This window comes from Corythoichthys intestinalis, chromosome 12 (assembly GCF_030265065.1).
Source record: "Corythoichthys intestinalis isolate RoL2023-P3 chromosome 12, ASM3026506v1, whole genome shotgun sequence".
NCBI classification, from domain to species: Eukaryota; Metazoa; Chordata; class Actinopteri; order Syngnathiformes; family Syngnathidae; genus Corythoichthys; species Corythoichthys intestinalis.
The window spans coordinates 47,178,056-47,202,458 of NC_080406.1; the positions used below are offsets into that span (position 1 = coordinate 47,178,056).

General features: G+C 37.4%; 1 protein-coding gene across 2 annotated transcripts in view; it reads right to left on the bottom strand.

Moving 5' to 3' along the window:
* Window positions 1–739: 739 nt before the first annotated feature.
* Window positions 740–24,403, bottom strand: part of LOC130927138 (neuronal membrane glycoprotein M6-b) — a 71,331-nt gene continuing 47,667 nt past the window's right edge. Inside the window, exons 2-7 of one of the 2 annotated variants that reach the window (XM_057852724.1) lie at window positions 14,622–14,808; window positions 13,861–14,017; window positions 12,594–12,762; window positions 12,453–12,526; window positions 9,967–10,032; window positions 740–3,606 (exon numbers count right to left, since the gene is read on the bottom strand). In XM_057852724.1, coding sequence (XP_057708707.1) covers window positions 3,457–3,606; window positions 9,967–10,032; window positions 12,453–12,526; window positions 12,594–12,762; window positions 13,861–14,017; window positions 14,622–14,808 — 803 coding nt within the window. In that variant the 3' untranslated portion in view covers window positions 740–3,456. The other variant, XM_057852725.1, reaches the window with a different exon arrangement.

The window sequence follows — 24,403 nt, forward strand, 5'->3', positions numbered from 1 at the left end:
AATTGAAGTGATAAGAAAGCTGTCTAAAATTTCAATGTTCACTTGTACATTTATTGAAGATTTAACAACAGCCATCTCCCCAGTGCCTTCGCCTGACATGCAGCCCCATATAATCATGGACTGAGGGAATTTTGATGTTCTCTTCAGGCAGTCATCTTTGTAAATCTCACTGGAACAGCACCAAACAAAAGTTCCAGCATCATCACCTTGTCCAATGCAGATTCTTGACTCTTGACACCTTGTCCAATAGAGATTCTTGACTCTGGACAAGGTGATGACGCTGGAACTTTGGTTTGGTGCTGTTCCAGTAAGATTTACAAAGATGACTGGCTGAAGAGGACATCAAAATTCTCTCAGTCCTCGATGATATGGGGCTGCATGTCAGGCAAAGGCACTGGGGAGATGGCTGTGGTTAAATCTTCAGTAAACGTACAAGTTTACATTGAAATTTTAGACAGCTTTCTTATCCCTTCAATTAAAAATATGTTTGTCATTTTCCAAGATGACAGTGCACCATGCCACCGAGCTAAAACTGTTGAAGCATTCCTTGGAGAAACACTCATCCAGTCAATGTCATGGCCTGCAAATAGCCCAGATCTCAACCCTGCACTTGTTCTATAAAAGTAACATTTACTGACCACCACAATGTTTTTTATTCATTTCTTTTACTGTTTCTAAATGCTAAAGAGTTGCACTTTTGAACTAATTCATTATTTTTTTCAAGCTTTTTATCTGACTTTGTTCTACATGATAAAATGTCTGAGTGAGTGCTCGTCCAAGACTGGTGATTCCATACTTTTTGCTGGGGGTTATAGATGAAATCCATCAAGTCGTCAGACTGATTTTTCACAATTATTGAATGTTTTAAGGCTGTAAAATCCCTCACCACACACTTCTCCAACAGGCATGAACATTTTCTCGCATTTGTCATAAACTAAAACTTTAAGCGGAAGTTAAGACTTTTTGACATTAGGCTTATTGTTCGAGTTAGCGGGGTCGGTGGAGTTGATTTCAATAAATTCAGTGCAGTTTGTTAGTTATTTATCAATTGCAAGGTTCCGGAGTGGCTAAGCTAGCGTGAGTCAATGGTCCCTTCCTAGCATGCCAATTAGAAAAAACTGATATTAACAGATTTAACAGTCAAATAAATTTGTAATGCAGATCGTTTCTCAAAATACCTATGCGGTCAAAACAATTTCATACCAAGCTGCCGTAATTAATTTATTTCTGTGGCACTATTTAGAGAGGAGCGCTTCGGCCACTGGTGCTCACGCTGCATTCGAGGAAGGTGGGAAGTCGGACTTATCCCACTCGGGTGTTACCAGTTGTGACCTCAAAGCGTTCCAAGCATTTTTTATTTTTGAAATCAAAAGACATGTTGACCTCCAGCAAACCTGCCTTAAGCGATCAAATAGTGGAGGAAAAACGACGGTTAAGGTAAATAGACCACACTGTAAACTGGCTTCTTTAGTTTTAGTATTGACGGTTTACTTTTCGAAAGACTGCGCATTTTGTCGAGTGATGTCTGATTGAAGCAACTTCTGAAGTCGGGATACTTTTTTTCCTGACTTCACGACTAGGGCCTCGCAGTTCGAGTGGCGTTCCAATTATTTTTTTTTGGTCGGAGGTTGGAAAAGTCATATTTCCCACCTTCCTTGAATGCAGCATCAGTCTACGGAGCGTACGGTCTTGACTGAAGAACGGCAACATAGTGAAACGTGCATTAGAGTCTATGGAAACAGAAGAAATGGGCAAATGAGAGTTTACAAAAATTCCCTATGAAGAACGAGCAACAATACAAACTGGATACTTGCTGATGACTACAACATAAACACACAGGTGGAAAAAAATATCACTCTGCTTTGCAGCCTCTTACAGAGCTGCTGGATTACAAATGTTGCTGTCCATACGACAGTTTTTGACATTCAATCGTAAGTTTTAATAACTTCATCCTGAAAACATAGCCAACACTATTGATTGCATGCGTCATCGGGGATTTTCATGCATGCATATGTTGTTTTTTATTGGCATGCTAGGACTGGCCCATTTACTCACGCTAGCTTAGCCACTCCGGAGCTCTGAAACTAATGAATAACTAACTGCATGGAATTTGTTGAAATCAACTCCACCGACTAATTAAACCCTCGCTAACTCGAAAATTAAGCCTAATGTCAAAAATTCTGAACTTCCCCTTTGAACAAGTGCATTATATTATTGAATTACGCTCCCCCAAAAATCTGTATTTTATTTTCATTTGGGCGTTTTTTTTTTTTTTTTTTAGCTGTATTCATCTAAAAAAATGATAAATTAGTTTTCTACTTGCAACTACTAAATTTATCACACATTGCAATGTATTTTGCAGGTATACCTAACATTGTGGCTTCAATGAGCATCCCAAACTACACAGGTGGTTGTACAGTACATGCTTTTCCAATTCCATGTTTATCCAGCTCCAGCAGACCCCTGAGGTAGAGTTAATGTAGGCCATGAAGTTAATATGTTTGCACACAAGAGCACATATAACTGCCTCCATGCACGTATTCTACTTGTCCAACCTGTTGAAGTGAATTCAGTTTTTGTGCGTATCATGGATGGATGGATAATTCATTGCTGTACTGCCACACGTACACTATGGCTATGTGTAAAAATAAAGGCCTTTTCACACTAGCGTCAGCCCGGTGTGAAGAGTGGTCCACGGCAAGCGCAAAGGAGTGAAAAGCGGCAAGCTTATGCACAAGAAAACAGTGACTTTTCCTATTTCAAGGACTAGGTGGCATTATGATAGCCGTGTAAATAGTCTTACTAGTTTTTGTGAGAAAGTGAATAGTTTTTTGTTGTTCGTGAACTACATTTCCACACAAATGCACATCGAGGTACCATTTACCTTAGGAAGGAGAGGTATGAGAGATATTTTTCGAGTGTCCCAGAGCTCATGAAACTTTAAAAGAGTGCATTTATCAAGGTTTCGTCAGCCGTAGTTTGTGTATATCCGTCTGCCGAAAAAGCCTGATAGCATAGATATAGGTACGCCTGCTCCTCTGCTATTGGTTGCGTTGTTGACATCAACGCGGCGGTGCTGCCCCGTCTCTCTGCGCAAATTCATTCAAACTTGCCGTTCCGCCCAAAACGGCCTCTCACTTTCGCCAAGAAGGCCACTCCCACATACACAATGAATGGGTTGCAGCTGAACCCTTCACACTAAGCTGATGCTAGTCTGAAACGGCCTTGATCACGGTTTTTCCTTGTGAAAAAAGGGAAAAATTACAGCCAAAGAAAATGGCGACAACCAAACGGGCTTTAAAAAAAAAAAAAAAAGTAAAATGCGTCTTGAGTTAGTGCAGAAGCTGTAGTGTGTTAGTTTCTGTTAGTACAGCATAGGTGGTCATTGGAGTTCCGAATGTGCCCCTTTGCATGAATGTATGTGTCTGTGTGTGGGTGTGTGTGAGAGACATGCCCTCATGTGTAGGAATGCAGGCATTCCTTGGAGCGTGAAGTGATGTCCTGCAGTTCCTGCTCCTCTTTCATTTTGATGTCTTGGTAGGCATGCATTTGACTGGCGTCCTTAAGGTAGGCCCAGTTTGCCGACAGAATCATGAGGAAGTGGATCTGGAAGAGAAGGGTGAGGTGGAGGGCCGGTGAGCAGGTCCAAGAGAAAGCAGCAAAGCAAAAGATAGAAGTTACCAACTACGCTACGTCACGCAAAAAAACGACTTGAACTCATTGGCTGCCATTGATGGCGATAAGACGTTTGATCTATTTGAACCGTGATCGAACATTTATCGTTGTCAATGGCAGGCAACGCGTTAAAAGGAAAGACAGACTCTTCGTAATGTCAAACCACTCACAATTTTACGATATTTTTGGTGATCGTATTCATTTGCCACTTTAAACCAAAATGGCTGACTTAATATTTATTTTACATTGGTCAGCATTTTTTCGTGCATCCAACCATAGACTTCACCTTTGGGGGCCGACCCAGGCAGAGCATTTGGCTTTCACTGTGATAAAATCAAACGCACGCTGTGTTCAAACGCCAGATTTAGGTGGGAAAAGGGTGAAAGTTTTACTGCATAGAAGCAGGCAGGAGTGTCTCGAGTGATTTGGTCAAGGATTCGAGGTAATTATTATATAAAGTAGCCCCATGCATGCACTTTGAAATGTTGTAAAAAAAAAATGCATGGGAAAAAATTAGCGTAACTTTAGCTCGAAATATTATCCTAAAATGAATGATAACTGCCCGTTTTTTGCTTTTAACCAAGAATGTAGACTGTTGTATGTTCATATCTATAGAAATTCAGGGATGTACACATTTATTTACAAGAATTTTAAACTTAAAAAGCTCTTTGTTTTGTGATGGCCGCCACTTTGGATTTAAATAACAGCACAATTTTAGCCCAAAATATTTACGTAAAATTAATGATAAGTGTTTTTTTTTTTGTTTTGTTTTGTTTTTTTGTTGCTTTTAACCAAAAACTAGACTTGTATGTTCATATCTATAGAAATTGCAGGATGTACACATTTATTTGCAAGAATTTTCAACTTAAAAAGCTCTTTGTTTTGTGATTGCCGCCATGTTGGATTACACAATACCTGAGATATTTACGTAAAATAAACAATAACTGCCCGTTTTTTGCTATTAACCAAAAATCTAGACTGACCAAACTGTTTAAGGTTCATATCTTTAGAAATTCTGCGATTTTAGCATTTATTTATAAGAATTTTCAACTTGAAAACCTCTGTGTTGTGAGGGCCACCATGTTGGATGTTGTATCTCTACACAATAGCGGAATTCAACCTAAATAAGTTGTGACTGTATATAGAAAAATGCAAATTTTGCTTTTGGTGAGTAAAATTATTCTGTATGCTTTCCTGAAGTATTAAGTTTCTGATGTGAAAATCAAGTTATTAGATGTTGAAAGCTTAAGCACTAAAATACGCTTGCAATAAATTATAATAATAAACTTAAGAATTTTATAGCCATTTTAAGTTTTGTTATACCTGTATTAAAAATGATAATAATAATTTTATTTTCGAACGACTTTGAATTTTTTTATGTCGCTGCTCATAGAGACTCATATATGCCTAAGGGGGATGCCTGTTTTGGTCTTAGGTCGCTAGCGGCTTTGGTTTTGAAAATATTTGAATTATACGTTTTTGAAAATAGACCCCCTGTCCCATCAACTGATAGTGAAGTCTATGATTAAACCATGATGAACATATCCTACTCGCTTCTGTACTAATCTGGTACAGTCGGATGTTTTTATTAATGTTTTTGTAATTTTCAAGTAATCCGATAAAAAATTTATTAACGACAAAGTATATCGAGTCATATCTCAATGGAAGCTTTTGAAGAGCGCATTTCAGATTTGTAATTATTTTCTCAGAATAATTTATAAATTTATAAATAATTCATAATTTATAAGCACAATTACCTTACTTTTTATTATGCAAGTAAAGTTGTGAGTGGTTTGACGTCACAAGAGTCTCTCATTGTAAGTTGGCGCTTCATGTTAATTATTAAAACACTAAAGAAATGACACCTTAAAAGCATGTGGGTGAGTAGAAAAAGAAAGCCAGGGGTTGCAAGCTTTTGGAGGTTAGTGCAAAAAGTGCGCAAGTTAAAAATTGTATCGTTCCAAAACCTTTTCATCAGCACTTGTAAAGAAATAAACAAGGTAAGATTTTTCTTTTTTTTTGTTTTTTTAAACAAAGACTGTTTATTTTATATAGAATGTAAAGGCTACAGTTTTCGAAGAAAACAGTAATTAAATATACGGAAAATATAAGTGACGATGAACAGACTTGCATGCAGGCTCAAATGTTAAGATAAAAAATGGCTCTTTAATGGCACTTGGAGAGGAAATGGAAGACAAAAATATAGCTGAGGCAAAACCAGCATTTGCTCTGATGTAGAAAAAAAAAGACGTCATCTATTTACTCAAAATAAGGAGTTTTAGGGCCACGCTGAAACAAAACAAAAAAATACGATGAAAATTAAGTTGGAATGTTCTATTTATTTACATTTTTTTTTTTTTTTTTTTTCCAGGAAAAAGAATCTTAAGTAACGGTTTTCTGGGGAAAATGTAAAGAAATAAAATGATGTAACAAGAATCAAGTCATGTTTATAATAAAGAAGATGTAAAAAAAAAAATGTAAAAAAAATATAGGAATAAACTTATAAAGAAAACTAAATTATGAAGCTAAAACTGGAATAATAAGAGAAATATATTCATCAATTAAAAAACTTGTATAGGGAAAACGTAATCATATGACAAATGTTTACAAAAATAAAGAGCTGATTTCATGGGTAAAAATTAGACAAAAGTTGTAATATGTCAATGTTTTGGCACATTTTCACATTCAGTTGTTATAATTAAGGTTTGTATTAATGTAAGGCCTTACTTGTTGTAACAGCAACAACAAAAAATAAAACTTTTCCTCTCTTACGATATGCCTTTTTCTCATGATAAAACTATATTCTCACAAAATCTGGTCTTTCCTTTCAGTGTGGCCCTAATAGGAAAAAACTACTTTAAATCAGCTATGTACCTTTTCATAGTGTAGTCAATGTAAAATATACAAGTGGTCACATGACAAATAAAGGACAACTTTAAACCCCCACATCAAATCTCTAATCTATGCATTCAAGCAGAGTGAATACTGACAACTAAATACTGTCTTCTCTTTGTGGATATGAATTAAAGAATATAAATAACACTGTTGTGGTCTTCTACAAGAGAATGGGCCAAACTAGTCATCTACTCCATTCTTATGGACAAGTGTCATTAGGTGTCCTGGCTAAAGAAAGCGCACAGTCCGCTATTTACACTAGATTTCCTGTCTATTGTTTTTAGTTGATTTGCGCTGCGGCACGCTGTTAAAAACAACAACAACATCAAAAAACGAGGTTAAAACTTAGTGCAGCAGTCTTCTCGACTCTTAAACTTCAAAACGGCAAAGTTATAAGTGGTAGCCATCATGTAGATCAGCTGGTGGAAGAGAACAAGAGAAGGTGATGAGAGAACATGCCCCGCACTCGGAATGTTTAGTTCATAAAATTCAACTCGCAAAAGAATAAATGGATCAGACACAAGCCTATTTTTTTGGACGTGAAATACACCTTTTTGGACAAATCAATATGTTCTATTGAGTATGTTCTCTTAAGAATTTAGTAGGATTACGTACAAAATGTAGTGCTAGTCATTCTCAAACAGAGGCGACTGCTCTAAGACTGCAAAGGAAGCTCAGCTTTCCATAAATCTGTGAAACGAAATGAATCATTGGCTAAAGGCTGGGTTTGTTCCGCCCATCGGACGCTGTGCGTCTCTGGAGGTCTATAGGCAGTGGGCGGGGCTTGGCTGGCCTGGTCGCTCTGATTTTCTGCATGATGATCGGATGATCTGTCTGAGGCTGAATCCCTTTTTGATTTACAACGAAATGAGCGAATCAGTGATCTTGTTTAAAATCCGTAGGAAGAATTTTTCAATTTTTATTCTGTTGTTCTGAGTTGAACCGGAGACTTTCCTTAACATCCTAGCGACATTTTCTTAGTTAATAACGACTAGAGAAAAATCGAGCTTATTTTTGTATTTATTTTTTTCTGTTGTAGCTGCTTGTGTTTGTAGTAGAGGTCGACCGATATATGGACGTTTTTCCAACATCAGCCATCGGCTGATTAACAAAAGAAAATAAGCCAATAAAATGGGATTTTGATCAGGCATCGATGCGGGCAACTGTGCCCTCCGCTGACTGACGGAAGGACCCTGCAGCAGCTTGAAGGCAGGCTGCAACAGGAAGCTTCAGGTTGCCAGCTTGTTAAATATTGTAAGATTTTTTTTTTTTATCTTGCATGAGAGACTATGCAATGTTGCTTTAGCTTTTTAAGGTGTTTACTGAGTGATCCATACACTCTAAATGTAACTCGTAGCGTTAACGTATCATTTGCGTTAGCATTAGCTTTAGCATGACGAGCATCCTCTTAACTCACTCTCACATGTTCACATGTCGTCATGACGTCCTGTTTGGTTTAATTACCGTATTGGGCCGAATATAAGACGGCCCTAATTATAAGACGACCCCCTCTTTTTCAAGACTCAAGTTTGAAAAAAAGACTTTTTGAACACCAAATTAATTTTTATATAGAAAATAATTACAGTACATCCGAAACAAATGATTATAACAATATATTTGAGAGAAAAAGCATGTTATTTTGCCTCATTCAAATCTTAATATCTGAACATTTAAATATGTAAACTGAACTGCAATCGCATTCGTAAATGAATGGCTTCTGGTTTTTGAAATGTAAATAAACTAATCTATTGTGATAAAACAACAAAATTGCAATAACTGCATTAACCATCACATTGAAGTCTAACGGTAACTGTAGTCTTGAAACAAATCTGAATAAGGAAAAATATTGCAATAAAATAATGCAAACTGGTTAAACTAAAAAGCGAGTTCTGTCATGACAGAACACTGCTTCAATGATATCTGGCGCCATCTAGCGTCGTGAATGGGTATAATGTCTGGACCGTGAATATAAGACAACCCCCTCTTTTTCAGTGTTATTTCACCGTCTTATATTCGGGCCAATACGGTATTTGAAATTAATGTACCGTTCATGCTGAGTGTGTATAAACATAAAAAGATGTGCTGCGTTTGTTGTTTGGTAGCACGAAACTGAATTAGTCCTTTAAGCCTCAGGTCATAATTGTACATTTGAAGCTGCTGAAGCATTGTTTTTTTTTTTTTTTTTTTTTTTTTTTTAAAACTGCCTTTCATAATATACATGCTGTATAAAAAAAAGTATTATCAGCTTACAAAATCGGCTTGGGATATCGGCAATCGGCTGAAATTTTTTTCAGATATCGGTTTTGGCATCGGCATTTAAAAATTCCATGTTGGTCGACATCTAGTTTGTAGACTGATTTCTGTCACTCCAGTTTCTTTCCATACCCGCTGAGCCCCTCCACTGACATGAAGCACTCACAGGCAAACACACTTTGAGCTTCCCCTCCTTGAAATACCAGCATCCCCCACTGTTCTCAAAGTGCGGTTCCATTTAGTAAATTGAAGAATCGGTTTAAATTTTTTTTTTTTTTTTGGGTTACATTTTGTTTAATCTTTAACATTTGAGTTCAGTACATTTTAATTGAATCCAAGTACTCTTTTCTAGACTTTTACACCATATTAAAGTGTAGTGTTAATGTTGAAATTGCATTTTATAGAGTTATAATGATAAACCTAACGTTAAATTCCCCTTTGAGGCTTTTTTAGTGATTGGGTCTATTTGTTTGATTTTTATGATTTCCAAAATCACCCCACAGGGATAATTTACGTTTTTCGGAATATGAATGGATAATTCAGATTCATGAATAAATTTCACTGCTGTATTTCAGTCGTGTTTAGTAGTGAAACATAAAGATATCATATTTTAGTGTGGCCACCTGCAGCTTATCCACTACAGTATGTGTATTATTTTCTTCAATTCTATTCATGGTTATGATAGTGGCACTTGGAAAGAAAAACAGCTGTAAAGTGTAATGGAATTCATCATATTTTTCTTTTCCTTATAGATTATAATGGAATCAAATAATTCTTTTGTGATGTTAACAGCTGATGCTGTAAAAGTTTTATTAAATTTTTAGGAAATGTTCTAAGTTATGGTTTTGACATTCTTTGGGTCACAAATGTAAACAAAAGAAGTTTAACTATTGATTTGATTGAAATGTACAAAAAAAAAAAAAAAACTTTCCATACTTAGAAAATATTTTTTTTCCTATTTCGGGTAAAATTCCTGTTTGAAATCATATTTTCATGCAACTTGTATTCTCCAATTTCAGACTGATTGTATTATCATTCATGCTACTTTTGCACGCTTTTCTACTAAATTCTCATGAGAACACGGTTGATGGATATCTAAAATGGAATGAAGAGGAACCATTGTGTAAATTGCGACTGTCTTACCAGAGCGATCACAGTGGCTCCGGCTCCGGCACAGGCCACAATGTACAAATGATATGACAGGTAGAACTGGAAGAAAAAAAAGAAACCAAAAAAGTTTAATAACACGCTTACCACAACAATAAGCTTGTTGTTAACTCATTCACTGCCAAAAAGTTAAAAGGGACGACAGACCCTTTTCTCTGTGATGTAGGGTTGGACCTTAGGGGGGTGCTGGGGGTGCAGCGGCTCCCGGGCCCAGGTCTCTAGGGAGCCCTGTTTACGGTCGTAAAAGGGGCGTGGTTGGGCGAGGGGAGGGTCAAACAGAATAGTACGATGATGCGCGAAGCTGGAATACAGGTAGTCCCCGGGTTACGACGCACCCAACGTGATTTCGACTTTACGATGCCGGAGAAGAAAGGCGTTGCGCACACACGAGATAAAGCGCATTTGCTCTCATGGAGAAGTCACGCAGCCGAGTGAGAGAGACATGGAAAAGATTACACCTGCAAGCCTGCGCGCACAATTGTTGCTTGTGAAGCATCCACAGAGGCAACACCTGTATATAACACTTTTTGTACTGTTTATTGTCCGTTTTCAATTGTGGTCAAATACTTGGGGCGAGTTTATGTGATTGTTTTTGATTACGTGCAGACGCTAACTGTTGCATGCTCATCGTTTGTGTGGATTATTGCTGCTGTATCAGCAGCGAATCATAAATGTAAATTTGAATTGCTGTTATTGAAGATGAAACTGATTTAATTTCATGTTTATTTTAGTTTTTTTCTGCAAGTGTTGATGTCATGAGTAGCTGAATAAAGTCAGCACACCGCACGCACGTCTAACAACGCCATTTCGGAGCTTCGCTCGCAGTCGAGCTAGGAATTAGCTTGTTTTTATTAGCTCCTACGTCTTGGCGAGGACAGTACAATGACATATAATACATGTTTTTGGATAGTTATTTTGAGATTTTGGGGGTGTTTAGGAGTACTTAATGGGTTAATTCCGATTTACAATGAAACGTCGCCAGCGTAGGAACGGAACTCGTTCGTAACCCAGGGAACTATCTGTAAAGTGTTTAAGTGTTAAAATATCTCTATTACATCCCCACCCTCCTTGCTCGACTGGTTGTTGCCTGCAAAAAAATTTAGACTAGCACCGCCCCCGCCTCACATATCGGACAATCATCTTGAATCATCGCTAAATAGTGGAAGGGCCCGTGAATAATCAACTCCTTGGATCCCCCACCCAATGCATGTTCACCTGGAGGGCCCGTTTATTCTTATCGCACCCGGGCCCCGTTCGCATTTGTCCCGCCACTGCTGCGACATGTGGGTTTCATCATGTTTTCTGATGTTTTTGGCAATCAAACCCAAATTGCTGCCTTTATGTTTGTTTTACAGTTTTTGGCACTATTCCATCTAAATCGAAGTCTGCTGGAAAATTATGCTTTTCATAATGCTTTTGTAATTTTATGTACTGTAATCCGCTAAAAAATAATCAATTAACCACAAAGTCCATTGAATCATATATGAAATGAAAGCGTTTGACCAGCACTTTCTAGATTTGGAATCATTTCATCGCAACAATGTAATAAAGTATGTTGACAAAACATTTCAATGGCAGTGGATCATGATAATTGGTCTCCAGTGGTGGAATGTAACAAAGTGATGGTATTTTGTTACCGTACTTGAATACATTTTTGTGTATCTGTACTTTACTTGAGCACAAATATGAAGTGGTACTTTTTACTTGACTTAACTACATTTTGAAGTGCGTATCTGTACTTTTTACATCATTACTTTACAAATTGTCACCTGCGTTACACGTTACTTTTGTTAGTTTTTTTTCTCATTGTGGATTCACAGTTTCGTTTTCATGCCTCCGCAGCAATCAATAAGCCCCGTGCAACTTTACACTAATTGAGCACTAGAGGTAGTAATACTACTACAAGCAAGATTAGACATGTGAACAAGATGAGTCCCAATAACAAACAAAAATGAAAGTAGCGCGCCTTCAGATGGGTGATGAACACTCTTGTACAGTAGGTGGCGGTATGCTGCTGATAGTTGCTTGCAATCCGCTAAAGCTAAGTTTGGAGTTTTTGAGCTTGTTAAGCTTTTGTTCACAGAGCAGTTAATTTTATTGCTTGTTTTTTCCATTCTGAAGTTTTAAATATGACTGAGCAGTGAATGAATTTTCTGGTTCTTTCTTTGAATTTTGACTCAGATCTCCATATGTAAAGATAGATAGATAGATAGATAGATAGATAGATAGATAGATAGATAGATAGATAGATAGATAGATAGATAGATAGATAGATAGATAGATAGATAGATAGATAGATAGATAGATAGATAGATAGATAGATAGATAGATAGATAGATAGATAGATAGATAGATAGATAGATAGATAGATACTTGTACTTAAGTATTTTTTTGCACCTCTAGCTGTACTTTTACTTAAGTTAAAAAAAAGTGAGTACTTCATCCACCACTGTTGCTCTCACCTCGCTGGTGTTGCAGATGTCACCTAGCGTGGATCCACACGCCTTTCCTGGTGTTGCACTCCACGGGATGATTCCTGAAAGTACAAATTTTTGATTGACAATGGAAACGGAGTCCCGTCGCGCATGCGCGCGTTGTCGTACCGTATTGGCGGACGTCCACACAGATGGAGTCGATGTCTGTGAGATTGGACACGGCCGACTTCAAGGTGGCACAGGTGGACCACATGTTGTAGAAGAGAAAGACGGGCACCGCTGAGAAGCCAAAGACGCCCAGCCAGGCCACTCCCAGGATGTAGGTCAGGAACACAAACTGAGGGCACACACGCAACATCAGGAATCTGTACAGCTCATCCTTTTATGATTCATTATGATTCTTTTGATTCAGTTATTCACAATAGTCTTTGTTTTTATATTTATTTTGTCTTATTGTACAGCACAATATTTTAACAGAGTGTTTTCTAAGTGCACTGTAATAAAGGGAGAAATTTGTTTTTTTTTTCCTACAAAATGTGTATTGTAGGAAAAAAATGGGTCCCCTTTAAATGAGGCATTGATCATAATAATTATAACAATAATAAATAAAATAAAAAACTGTACTACTAATAATAATTACCAGTGTTACTATAATAATAATCAATAATCATAAGAATAACATTCGTATGTCACAATGAAAACATTCATTCATTCAACTTCTATAATAAAAACAATAATATTTTATCATTACGATTATTATCAATATTAGAAGGAGAAAAATATTGTTTTATTAGTACTAGTATTAATATGTATTAAAGTATTTATCATTTTGGCAGTGCTAGAACCAGAAACAACATTATTATAATGTTTAATATACCTGTAATTAGTTTTAGTACTAGCTGTTATTATTATCATTATTACTGTCATTACTACTAATACTCATACTACCAACATTAATAATGATAATAATAAAAACTGTGAATTTAATCTGTAAAAAGATTTTACAGATTATCTTTTTTTTTTAATTGGGAAAATAGTAGTTTTACAATTTCATAAAATACTAGTTTTCTTATTGAAGTGAATTTAAAAAAATATTTTTTTTAATGTCTTCATGTATTCATATTACACTAATAGATAAATATAGCTATGTAAATATTTTGATTATTGAATTGAATATTTATTGAAAAAAAAATGCTAAGGAATAAATATATATACATCTATAAATCCTAATTAATGGCAGATTATTTTCAATTTAGTCTCATACAAAATCAGGTTTGCTCTGGATATGATCTCAGTCTTTGTGTACTGTTGGATTTTGCTCCATTTTATTTCCTCAAATCTATAACTAGTAAAGATTTTAAAAAACTATGAGGAGCATTTGACCGATCTTCCAACTATCCGCCGCGACATGCTGACAAGCCTTTTCCAAATGTACCATTCCACTGATGCATCGTCCGCAGATAGTGGTCTTGAACTCGCTGTGCAGCTCCTTGACGGCGCTAGTGGTATAGAAACCCTCCGCCAGCAGGATGATTCCATACAGGAAGAAGAAAGAGGCGATGCCGTAGATGACGTACTGCATCAACTGGACTCTGAAAACAACACAAAAGTACTGCTCACTCTCCACGCTGACGATTCGTCTCTGGAGGAGACGGATGAATTTTTCCAGTCAACAAAGGCCTCTAAATCCAAACATGCTCAGCGCCTGTCATTCCTCTTTTATTACCAAAGCTAATAGACTCTTTGTAACCACGTCCATATTTGGACTACTCTGCTCCAACATTTAGAAAATACTAAAAATAGCCGGAATGAAGTCATTCAAGAAGTTGCTTTTCATACATTTGGACTCTTGTGATTCCATCGGAATAAAATTACATCACGCTCTGTGGACTTAAATAGCGACACACACTTGTAAATCAATTCATTAAACAATCAAGAGTTGAGCAAGATACATGTAGACTATGTAGATTAAGATTTGTCATCTTAATTTGTCATCATTTCGGGGAAATGTGCACTTTAAGGAAAGAATTCGGGAAAGCCCGATTTTGGTTCCAGCATGAAGTAACTGTTTTAAAGAAAATTAGAAAATCGGAAACATCAATTTGTCATCATTCAGTCTCATTGAGTCTCAGCAAGAGACATCAAATTAGATCGGAGGTCTAACACCGGCAATGGCAGCAAAGTTCTTCCACTTACACATCAGTGAGCATGGCGTGATCACTGGCAACCTTGGAGAAGTGGGTTTCCAGGATGCCGACGGTGCCGGTGAGCGCCACGTGACCGCAACCGCAGAAGAGGGCCACACCGGAAAAGCACAAGATGGTCGCCACCAGTGATGCGTATGGCACGCCGCCTAAACATTTGATGCAGCACTCGAAGCAACCTGGAAGCAACACACAAACAAAGTGGAGCAGTCAGTGAAAAGTACCTCTTATATTTTAAACAGTGGTCAGCGTGTGTACAGTAGTACGAGTCAACGTAAACATTAGACTACAGCGTAAACTCAATATGATTTCATGAGCAAAAAAAGAACCACAGCTGTACATTATAAAGATCAAATATCAAGTTGAAAATACAAGACATAAGATAAGAATAAAAATCACATGCACAACTTCTGGATGCCAGTGTTGTTTTCATCAACAATGACGAGTTAAAAACTTGTCTTGGGAAACTAAAACACAACGAGACGAATGCCAGTTTTCGTCTGACGAGACGAGATGAAAATTGGCCATAGTCTCCGTCATAACTTCACAATGTTCTTATCGTATGTGTAGTTAGCACGCATTGTAACAGTGTTTGGTCATTTCACTCATGTAATGTGCTGCAAGCCCCACACACGCCAACTAACAAAAGTACTGTCCAGTCCCCAGACTTGCCTTTTGTGAAGCATGTCAGGTGCTGCTTGGTAAATTTTGTTTTCTTATCTTGGCTAGATATGTCATGTTGCTTTAGGCTTTAAAGGTCTGTGCTGAGTGATCATCACAGACTAAATGTAACTTATAGCGTTAGCATAGTTTTGGCATTTAGCAAACCTGTTTTTTTTTTTTTTATTTTTTTTTTTTAATTAACAACAAATACAAAAACAAATATACAAACGAGGGGTGAATGATACACACAATAAGTAAATTAATAGGAAAAACACAATAACAAAAAAGGATCAGGGTTATTTTCAACATAAGCTGTATTCTCATTTGTGCGTTTTCTTTATTTCCATGACTATTTACATTGCAAATTCTCACTGAAGGTAATAAAACTATGAATGGACACGTGTGGAATTATGTACTTAGCGAAAAATAATAATAATAATAATAATAACTAAAAACGTGTAATATTCTAGTATCTTTAAAGTAGCCACCCTTTGCTCTTTTTTTGCGCACTCTTGCCATTCTCTTGATGAGCTTCAAGAGGGAGTCACCTAAAATGTTTTTTGACTTCAAAGGTATGCCTTTTCAATGTTGATTAGAGGAATTTATTGCTTTACAATTGGGGTTGGGACCTTCATTTGTGTTGCATTGAATGAGGTGTGTCCAAACTTTTGGCCTGTACTGTATATATTGAAAAAGTTTTTTATTGTTGTTCAAAACATGGTCACCTCCAGACACCTTGCTTGCCACCAGGTCACGTTGGATAAGGCACTATTGGAACGGAAAAGTTAACTGGAGGTGTTAACATGGCGCAAAAACGAATTAGCGATTTTTTCTTAACAAAAACAACGAAATTTTCTGAAATTCATTTCGAGGTTGAAAATGAAGATGATTATGATAGTTCATATGAGGGGCCCAGCGAGAAAAAGTTCATTGCAGATTAACTGTGGAAAACAAAATGTTTGCATTGTAGTCCCTATTAATGTTTGTTGTTGCAGTTGAGCTGCCTCCATGCAGAGCGCTGTTGGATATTGGTGTGCAATTTATTTGAGTGTTGTGAAAAGTGGGTGTTAAACCAAGGCTGATTGGACCTTTTAGTTTTCAAATATGTTTGTGTATGTCATTGCCAGTGTTGTTAATAATGGCGTTAGAGTATAACGGCGTTACTAACGGCGTTATTTTTGTCAGTAGTGAGTAATCTAATTAATTATTTTTCCCATCTTTGCTACGCCGTTACTGTTACAGAGGACGTAAAGGCTTGCATTACTATGCGTTACTACATTGGTTGAATGACGCAAGAAATGTCTGAGAGACACAGAGAGAGCAGAGTGGGAAAGGGGAGGAAGGGCAGGGGGTTGTGACGCCTTTGCAAACACGATGCTAGGTGGCTCAGAGCGTTAGCCTAGTATTCGTGTTCTCGCTAGCATTGGCATTTAGCGTAGCGAGCGCCCTCTTAAACGCTCGGGAAACTTTTTACATGCAGTTCGTGGCGTTCAGGTGGGTACAATTAATTGAAAATAATGAACTGTTTTCCTGTTCAATATGCATCACCAAGTGGACGATGTCCTTGTAGATGCTATTATATAATATATATTTTTTTGTTTTTTATTACCAAAAATAGTCACTTGCCCTAATCTTTTCTTGAATGACATATCCATAAACCGTGTGTGATTTAAAAAAAAATTAAAACAGCTAGAGCATAGATAGAAGAGGGAAGAGATTCAAGCCTCACCTGGATATTGAAAAATTTCGCTATATATATTAGAGGTGTGACGATACACACACGTCATGGTTCAGTACAACAGGAAAAAGGCTTTTTTATCTCACAGCATTTGAAAGTTAAAATTCATATACCATTACACTCTCATATAGGTGAAATTTTTAAAAAATGTAAAAAGGGTGACCTATGTTTTTTTGGAATGAAAAAGACAGTTCAATTCAATCAGGTACTATAAATATGATGTGATGAAAGACGTTATAGAATGGATCATGTAATAAAGTGTAGAACATGAAAAGTAACGTCAGTTTCTTTGCCGGGTAACTAATTACTCTGACATTGAAGTAGCTGAGTTACTAACTCAATTACTTTATAGGAGGAGTAATTTGAAGCTCTAACTAATTACTTTTTTAAAGATTAACACTACTGGTCGTTGCGCCTTCAAGCTGCGGGGATTTCCATTTTAATACATGTACACTTTTATTTCCAATACAAAAACACCAACACACACTGTAGGTGAAATAGAACGCTGTCTTTGTAGTAGCGTAGTATTGGTACGTCAACTATCCAGCATGCGTGTAAAATGTCACTGTGCACGCGTTGTATGAAGAAATCGCGCGAGCATGACAAATCTGGACCGAAACGGTTGTTTTTGAAATAATAATAAAATAAGATCCTCAGCACCCACTGCTGTGAGTGACTTCCAGCGCCCCTGCCAAGAACCCGCACCTCTCTCACTCTGTCGTCAGTCACAGGGTGCAATCAGGGACAGCATGCAAAACACAACTGCTACATTAGAACCCGATTTGTTACATTATTATTATAATCATCATTATTCCGATTTGTATACCTAGTTTATTTGTTTTGCTATGTGTAATTGCTATTTGTAATTGTACTAGCAGTAGTTATTAAGGATAGCATAGGTTTTTGGGCGGTGGAACGAATTAATCAAATAATAATGTATTCTTGGAAAATCCCGCTCGACATACGATCATTTTGACTTACAACCAGGTGCTGTAACGAACTAAATTCGTATTTAGAGGTACCACTGTATCACAGTTTCGATATTTTGTCACACTACTTGCACTACACTACAGTATGAACAAAACTCAAAACAATTAAAAGATCCTTAACTCATTCACTGCCATTGATGGGGATTTGGCCTGCACAATATATCGCTTGAACATTGCCATCGCAATATGCTCATGTGCAACAGTCCTATCGCAGGACGTGCCATGTTTTTTGTTTTGTTTTGTTTGTTTGTTTGTTCGTTTGTTTTTACAAAACGTAAACTTTTGTTTTGCTTTATAAAAGCAGCAAGTGTGCAGACACATGGCCCCCTGGATTCCTTTGATATTCATCAATCTTCATAATTCACAGATGAATCCCCTTAGCCTGGACCACATTGTATTATATGAATAAATGAGGTCATGATGAGTCAACCAAGTCTTCCCAAACAAAGCTATTAAAGTCAATTGGTGAAAATTCTTCTAGTTTTAATATTGCAATATCGCAATACTTCGCAAACCCCCAATAAGTTGCAAAGTAAGTTTTGTTCCAATATCGTTCAGCCCTAATGGCTATAGACATCCAATCTGTTTGAACTGGAAGGTCTCCCGGTTCTCGGTTCAAATAGATTGGACGTCTATCGCCGTCAATGGCAGCCAATGAGTTAACGGCCTTGCAGCAGCCGGTCTGCCTCCCTCTGGGGTGGTCGCATGAAACCACAATCGCATGCAAAGCAAGCGACCGCGGTGTTTTCCATCTCCTGCACGCGCGTGACAGGATGTTGTTGTGCTAAAAGATGACATCACTTTCATGTCAACATTTGCGTCTTCTGGCCACAACTACAGCCTTTCAGCATGTTTTGCTTCCTCTTCCGATTAATCTCAGATTGTATTCTCACTTTTTTTCCTCTTTGATGGCTGGAAGCTAACAATAAAGCCGATATACAACCACTGGCTCTTTAAGTCGACCGCTCATGTGAACTGTTTGTGTAGTTCGGGGTGATAGTAAAACATTTGTTCCAAGCTTGGAGTCAGAGGCGTCGCGGAGGTCTGAAGAGATGTGGGACAAAGTGTTCCGGGCTTTTCTGTTTTACTGGAGCAAACTATCTGACAGGAAATACTAGCAGGGGTAAACATTTGATTCCTTTCGTCAAGGTAGAGGAGTTTTTTTTTTTTGGGGGGGGGGGGGGGGCGTCAGCCAATCACAGGGCATGTTTTAAGAACATTAAAATGTGGCATAAGTCATCACCTATTAGGGTTGTCAAAAGTATCGAAGTGTCAACACTGAAATGTTGAATATTTGATTGCAAAATATTGATACTCAGTCATTTGTTTTCGAATTACAACAGGTCACCATAAATTTGGGAGGATATAGTATTTTTGAATTTTCCCTATTAACTCATTAACCAAGTTCCTTCGCCCCTCCCATTCAAAATGAATTGGACATCTAGCGCTGTCAATGGCACTGAAAGATGAGCATTCACAGCCAATCCTGCCAGGTTAAATTAATTGTAATGTTGTCAATGGCAGGCAATGAGTTACTTTTGGGTCACTTTCCTGTTAATTTTAGGAAACACCTCCGGCACATTTTGGGGCATTCTGGTGTCAGTTTCTGTACATTTAGGAAAATTTCCTGTTGATTTGAGGGCATTTCCAGAAAACTTGTTGTTGATTTCCATATCACTTTCTGTTGATTTCCATGTCACCTCTGACAAATTTTGTAACAATTCGAAGAAGGTTTTTTTGTTTTTGTCAAAATACATGACCACCAATGGAGAAACTGAAAAAGTCACCATTTAATTTAGTTTTAATCTTAGTTTTTATCTATGTTGTATCATAGACTTCATAATGTATTGACAGGACACGGGGCGCGGGGCCGATTCATAGGGGGCCTATCTATGTCAAAGCTGACCGAGTGGAAACACAGACAAAGAGCTTTTTCCGTTGAAAATTCTTGTGAATAAATGCTTAAATTCCTGAATTCTTTATAAATATGGATGTAAAACAGTCTCAATTCTTGGTTAAAAGCAAAACAACGGTGCAGGTAGCATTTATTTTACATAGATATTGTGAACCATGAGCTAGTCAGTAAGTTAATTAGCAGACGCCATATGTAAAACAAAGAGCTTTTTCCATTGAAAATTCGTGTGAATAAATGCTTAAATCCCTGAAATCTTTATAGATATGGACATAAAACAGTCTCGATTCTTGGTTAAAAGCAAAAAAAAAACGTGCAGGTTGCATTCATTTTATGTAAATATTGTGAACTATGAGGCTAGTCAGTAAGGGAATTAGCGGCCGCCATATGTAAACAAACAGGTTTTTTTCATTGAAAATTCTTGTGAATAAATGCTTAAATCCCTGAATTCTTTGTAGATATGGACGTAAAACAGTCTCAATTCTTGGCTAATAGCAAAATAACCGTCCAGTTAGCAGTTATTTTACGTAAATATTGCGAAGTATAATGCCAATGCTGTAGTGGCTAATTTCTCCCATTGATTTTTTTTTTCACAACACTTCAAAATGCATGCATGGTATAAAAAATATAATAATTACCTTAAATCCTTGAACAAATCACTCCTGAGACAATCCTTCCTATTTGTAAGCATTACAGCTTTCGTACTTTTTCAACCTAAATCCGGTGTTGGATCACTGCATGTGTTGATTAACTGCGACCGACTGCGAATAACTGAAGCGGACTGTAGGACAGCCCCCTACTAGAAGGCGTTGCGCAGTGGCTGACGGATGTGACCCGTCATAACAATTATGAAGTCTATGGTTGTATCAAAAAATGGTATCGAGTTTCGAGTAACATTTTAGTATCGTGACAACGGCATCACCTATACATATGGCATCTTCTGTTTCATCTGCAAAGAATAAATACAGACAAATTGCATTCTGATGCAGTTTCCTGGGATGTTGCCAAGACATTACCTTGGCTACATTTCCTCATCACACTTTGCATGGTTCTGATGGACACATCTAGAAGAAAAAAAGGTGCTCGGACTCCAAACAGGATATTAAGGCCAGCTGCAAAGTGATTAGAGTCCTTTTGAAAGAGGAAGTGCAGCATCAGTTGGGATGACGCAGGGCTTACTATGCAGTATATGGGCTGTGACCCATCCAACACTCAAAATCAAAGTGGCATGGGAAGTAAACATCAAGAACTATGGGCATTGTATTAATTATCAGCTTTCATATGGTTGGTATTTACTGGAAAATTACAAAGGGAAACAACCACATACTAGGAAAACTAAAAAATTTCTTAAAATTAAAATCAGTGACCAGGTTTCCATGTAGCTGATAACCCTTTCACAATCAGGTTTTTGGCAGTAATCCGGTTATTCAAGGCCATCAAAGTATGTTGAAAAAACAAAATTGCTAATATTCTGCTTTAAAATGAATGGATGCAGGGTTAACCCCCCAAAATTCGCTAAGTCTGGGCAAGGTACCAAATTTTTGGTTTAAAAATAATAATATTAAAATTAAAAATCTTTTACAGGGATGTTGAATCATGTTGGCATTTATTAGGTCTATCCAAGAACAATAACACTACTTCCACTTTTTATATTCAATCAAATTACCGTATTTTTCGAACTATAAGTCACAGTTTTTTTTCATAGTTTGGCTGGGGGTGCGACTTATACTCAGGAGCGACGTATGTTTGAAATTATTAACACATTGTGATATCATTTCACATGTTATTTTGGTGTTTTGGAGTGACACTGATGGTTTGATAAACTTGTTAGCATGTTCTTTATGCTATAGTTATCTGAATAACTCTTAACAGCTATGGCCACGTTCGCGTTCTGCCTTTGGCAATGTGTGTTCAATTGTATTATTGACTTTTTTATATTGAAATGCATGCATTTAGTTTGTGGCGCTTTCACACCCACGTGGGGGCGCACTCGCACTTGTTTACGTGAAGATCGCTCACACGCTAGAAGAAGACTGACAGCTACATAGCTCTGAGTGAGTGGGCGAGTTAGCGAGAGAGAAACACGGCTGCGAACCTACGTTCATTGTTTATGCTTGTAAAATATCTCTACAGCGGCAACGCTTGTGTGTATCAACTTTTCTGTTGTTGTTGTGTGTTGTCCACCCGCGATCGGACACTTAGAGCCAGTTGTGTGGTTGTTTGAACGATGTGCTAATGCTAGCGAACGCATGCTAACCGTTTGTGTCATTGCTGTAATAGCACCTAATTATCATTTATTTACGTTAATGCGAACCTGTTTGGTATCGAGGACGAAATTGATTCAGCAAATTATACGGACGTCCAGCTTAGTCATTTGGGAGTTTAGCTCGCTGTATAGCCAGGACCGAGCCATAGGGTCCTGGTGAGGACAGTATATTCACATTTCGTTATTCATGCACTGTACACTTATTCAGCATGTTGTTCTCTATTGTATTTTTATATTAAATTGCCTTTCAAGAAGAAATATCTGTTCTATGTGTTGGATTCTATCAAGTAAATTACTCCCAAAAATGCGACTTATACTTCAGGGCGACTTATATATATAGACTTATACACAGGTGCAATTTGTAGTCCGAAAAATACAGTAAATAGATTTTTTGTGTTATTTTTTTTTAAAAAATTTTATGGATAGTATACCTTCACTTGTTCGCTTATTTACACACACACACACACTCAGAGTTTCCCTCAAAAACTTGCAAAGCCCTGTTGTAGAGAAGATTACTAGGTAGAAGAGTCAAAATGCGTGTCGTTTTGAACATACTGTAAGTGAACATATGTGTGTTACAGCTTTACAAATTGTCAAAAGTGAAGGAAGTAAAAAGCTTCAAAAATTGTTGGATGTCTGTAAAGCTGAACAACTTCTCATTTACAGAGGACAGAACATATCATATAAATAAAGTAAAAATAAAAAGATACTGTGAGGTACAATAAAGTACTGTTTATGCGACAAAAAAAAAAAAAAAAAACTGAAAACACTGGAGGCAAAATGGCCGACGAGACTCCGGCATCGTAAAGTAGAAATTGCCTTAATCGAGTATGTCGTAACTCAGGTACTACCTGTATAGTTGGTGGTACTTTTACCATACTATGTGAATCACTGGTTTAGTGAAAAACCTAAAGATTAGGTCTTTGATTGACAGTATGAAGTGCCAGGATAGTGAGATTTAGCGAAACGTTTGCAAGGTTGGCCGGAATTGACACAAATGGTGTCATCAGTTTTTTTGGGCGTGATAATGTTGAAATGGGTAGTTCTGGATGTAAACAAAAAACAAACAAAAAAATATAATGTTGACCATAACCTGAATATAGGTTCCATGTAAACATGGCTAGTGTTATTAATAGCAGCAACAATATTAATTCATTTGCATAATTACAGATTGACTGGTCACGAAATTAGGTACCATTTTTAACTCATTCCTTCCATTAACAGTGGTAGACATCCAATCCATTAGGACTTGGAGGGCTGGCAGCACTATTCTCTGCCGCTCTCTCCCAGTTGAAATAGATTGAACGTATATCGTTGTCAATGTCACGAAACAAGATTAAAAAATAATTCTGTGATCGTTTTTTTATGACAAAAAGGCAGCAGACCACCATGTGTTTTAAACATCAGCCGAGCTAGACGTACACCTCGCAAAGAGGCGCCCTACAATTGTGTCTCCTCTCAAGATTAAACATCTGAGAGAACACACATTTACAAGCCGTCCTACACAAATACTGTTCTTTGCCCAAGAGTCAAATCTATACAGCAGATGGCTTATGCAGCTGCGTGGATTTGACAAGTATACAATTTAATAATATATAAACCTACTGTACTGGTGGAAAAAATGTACGAAACTGCACAAAATGGCCCCCATAAGCACGAACAAATGTAACCACAAGCCGCCTGTCTTTCACATTGTCAACATTTCAGCTTCCTCACAGTTGGGGTCAAAGCTTCGACCTAGCTTTAGAACAATAAGAAACTTAGTGACCTATTAGCATCATAGTTATTCTAACTATTAACTCATTGCCCACCATTGACATGCGTTTACATGTTTATTTATATGGTTTATCGAGTTTAACAGCGAAATAAATAATGCTGGCTGTAAATGAAAATCACGTTGCCTTTGATGACTTTCACATGGTTCTGATCTCGCCGACGCACAACGCTCCTGCTCGGGTTAGACTCGTGAAGACGTCGCGAGGATGAGGAGGAGGGAAAAAGGGAAAGAACGCAGACAACTTGTTTGTGTTGAGCTTCCATTTGTCACGCTGGCATCACAAGGAGAGATACTTGTGTGTGTTATTGTGTGAGAGACACAGGAAAAAAAAACAGACAGAGACAGAAGCCAAGATGTTGGAAAACAAAGACACGACTGTGTGCGATTCTCCATCGCGTCCAGTTCATTCAAAGCTCCACTCGGAACCAC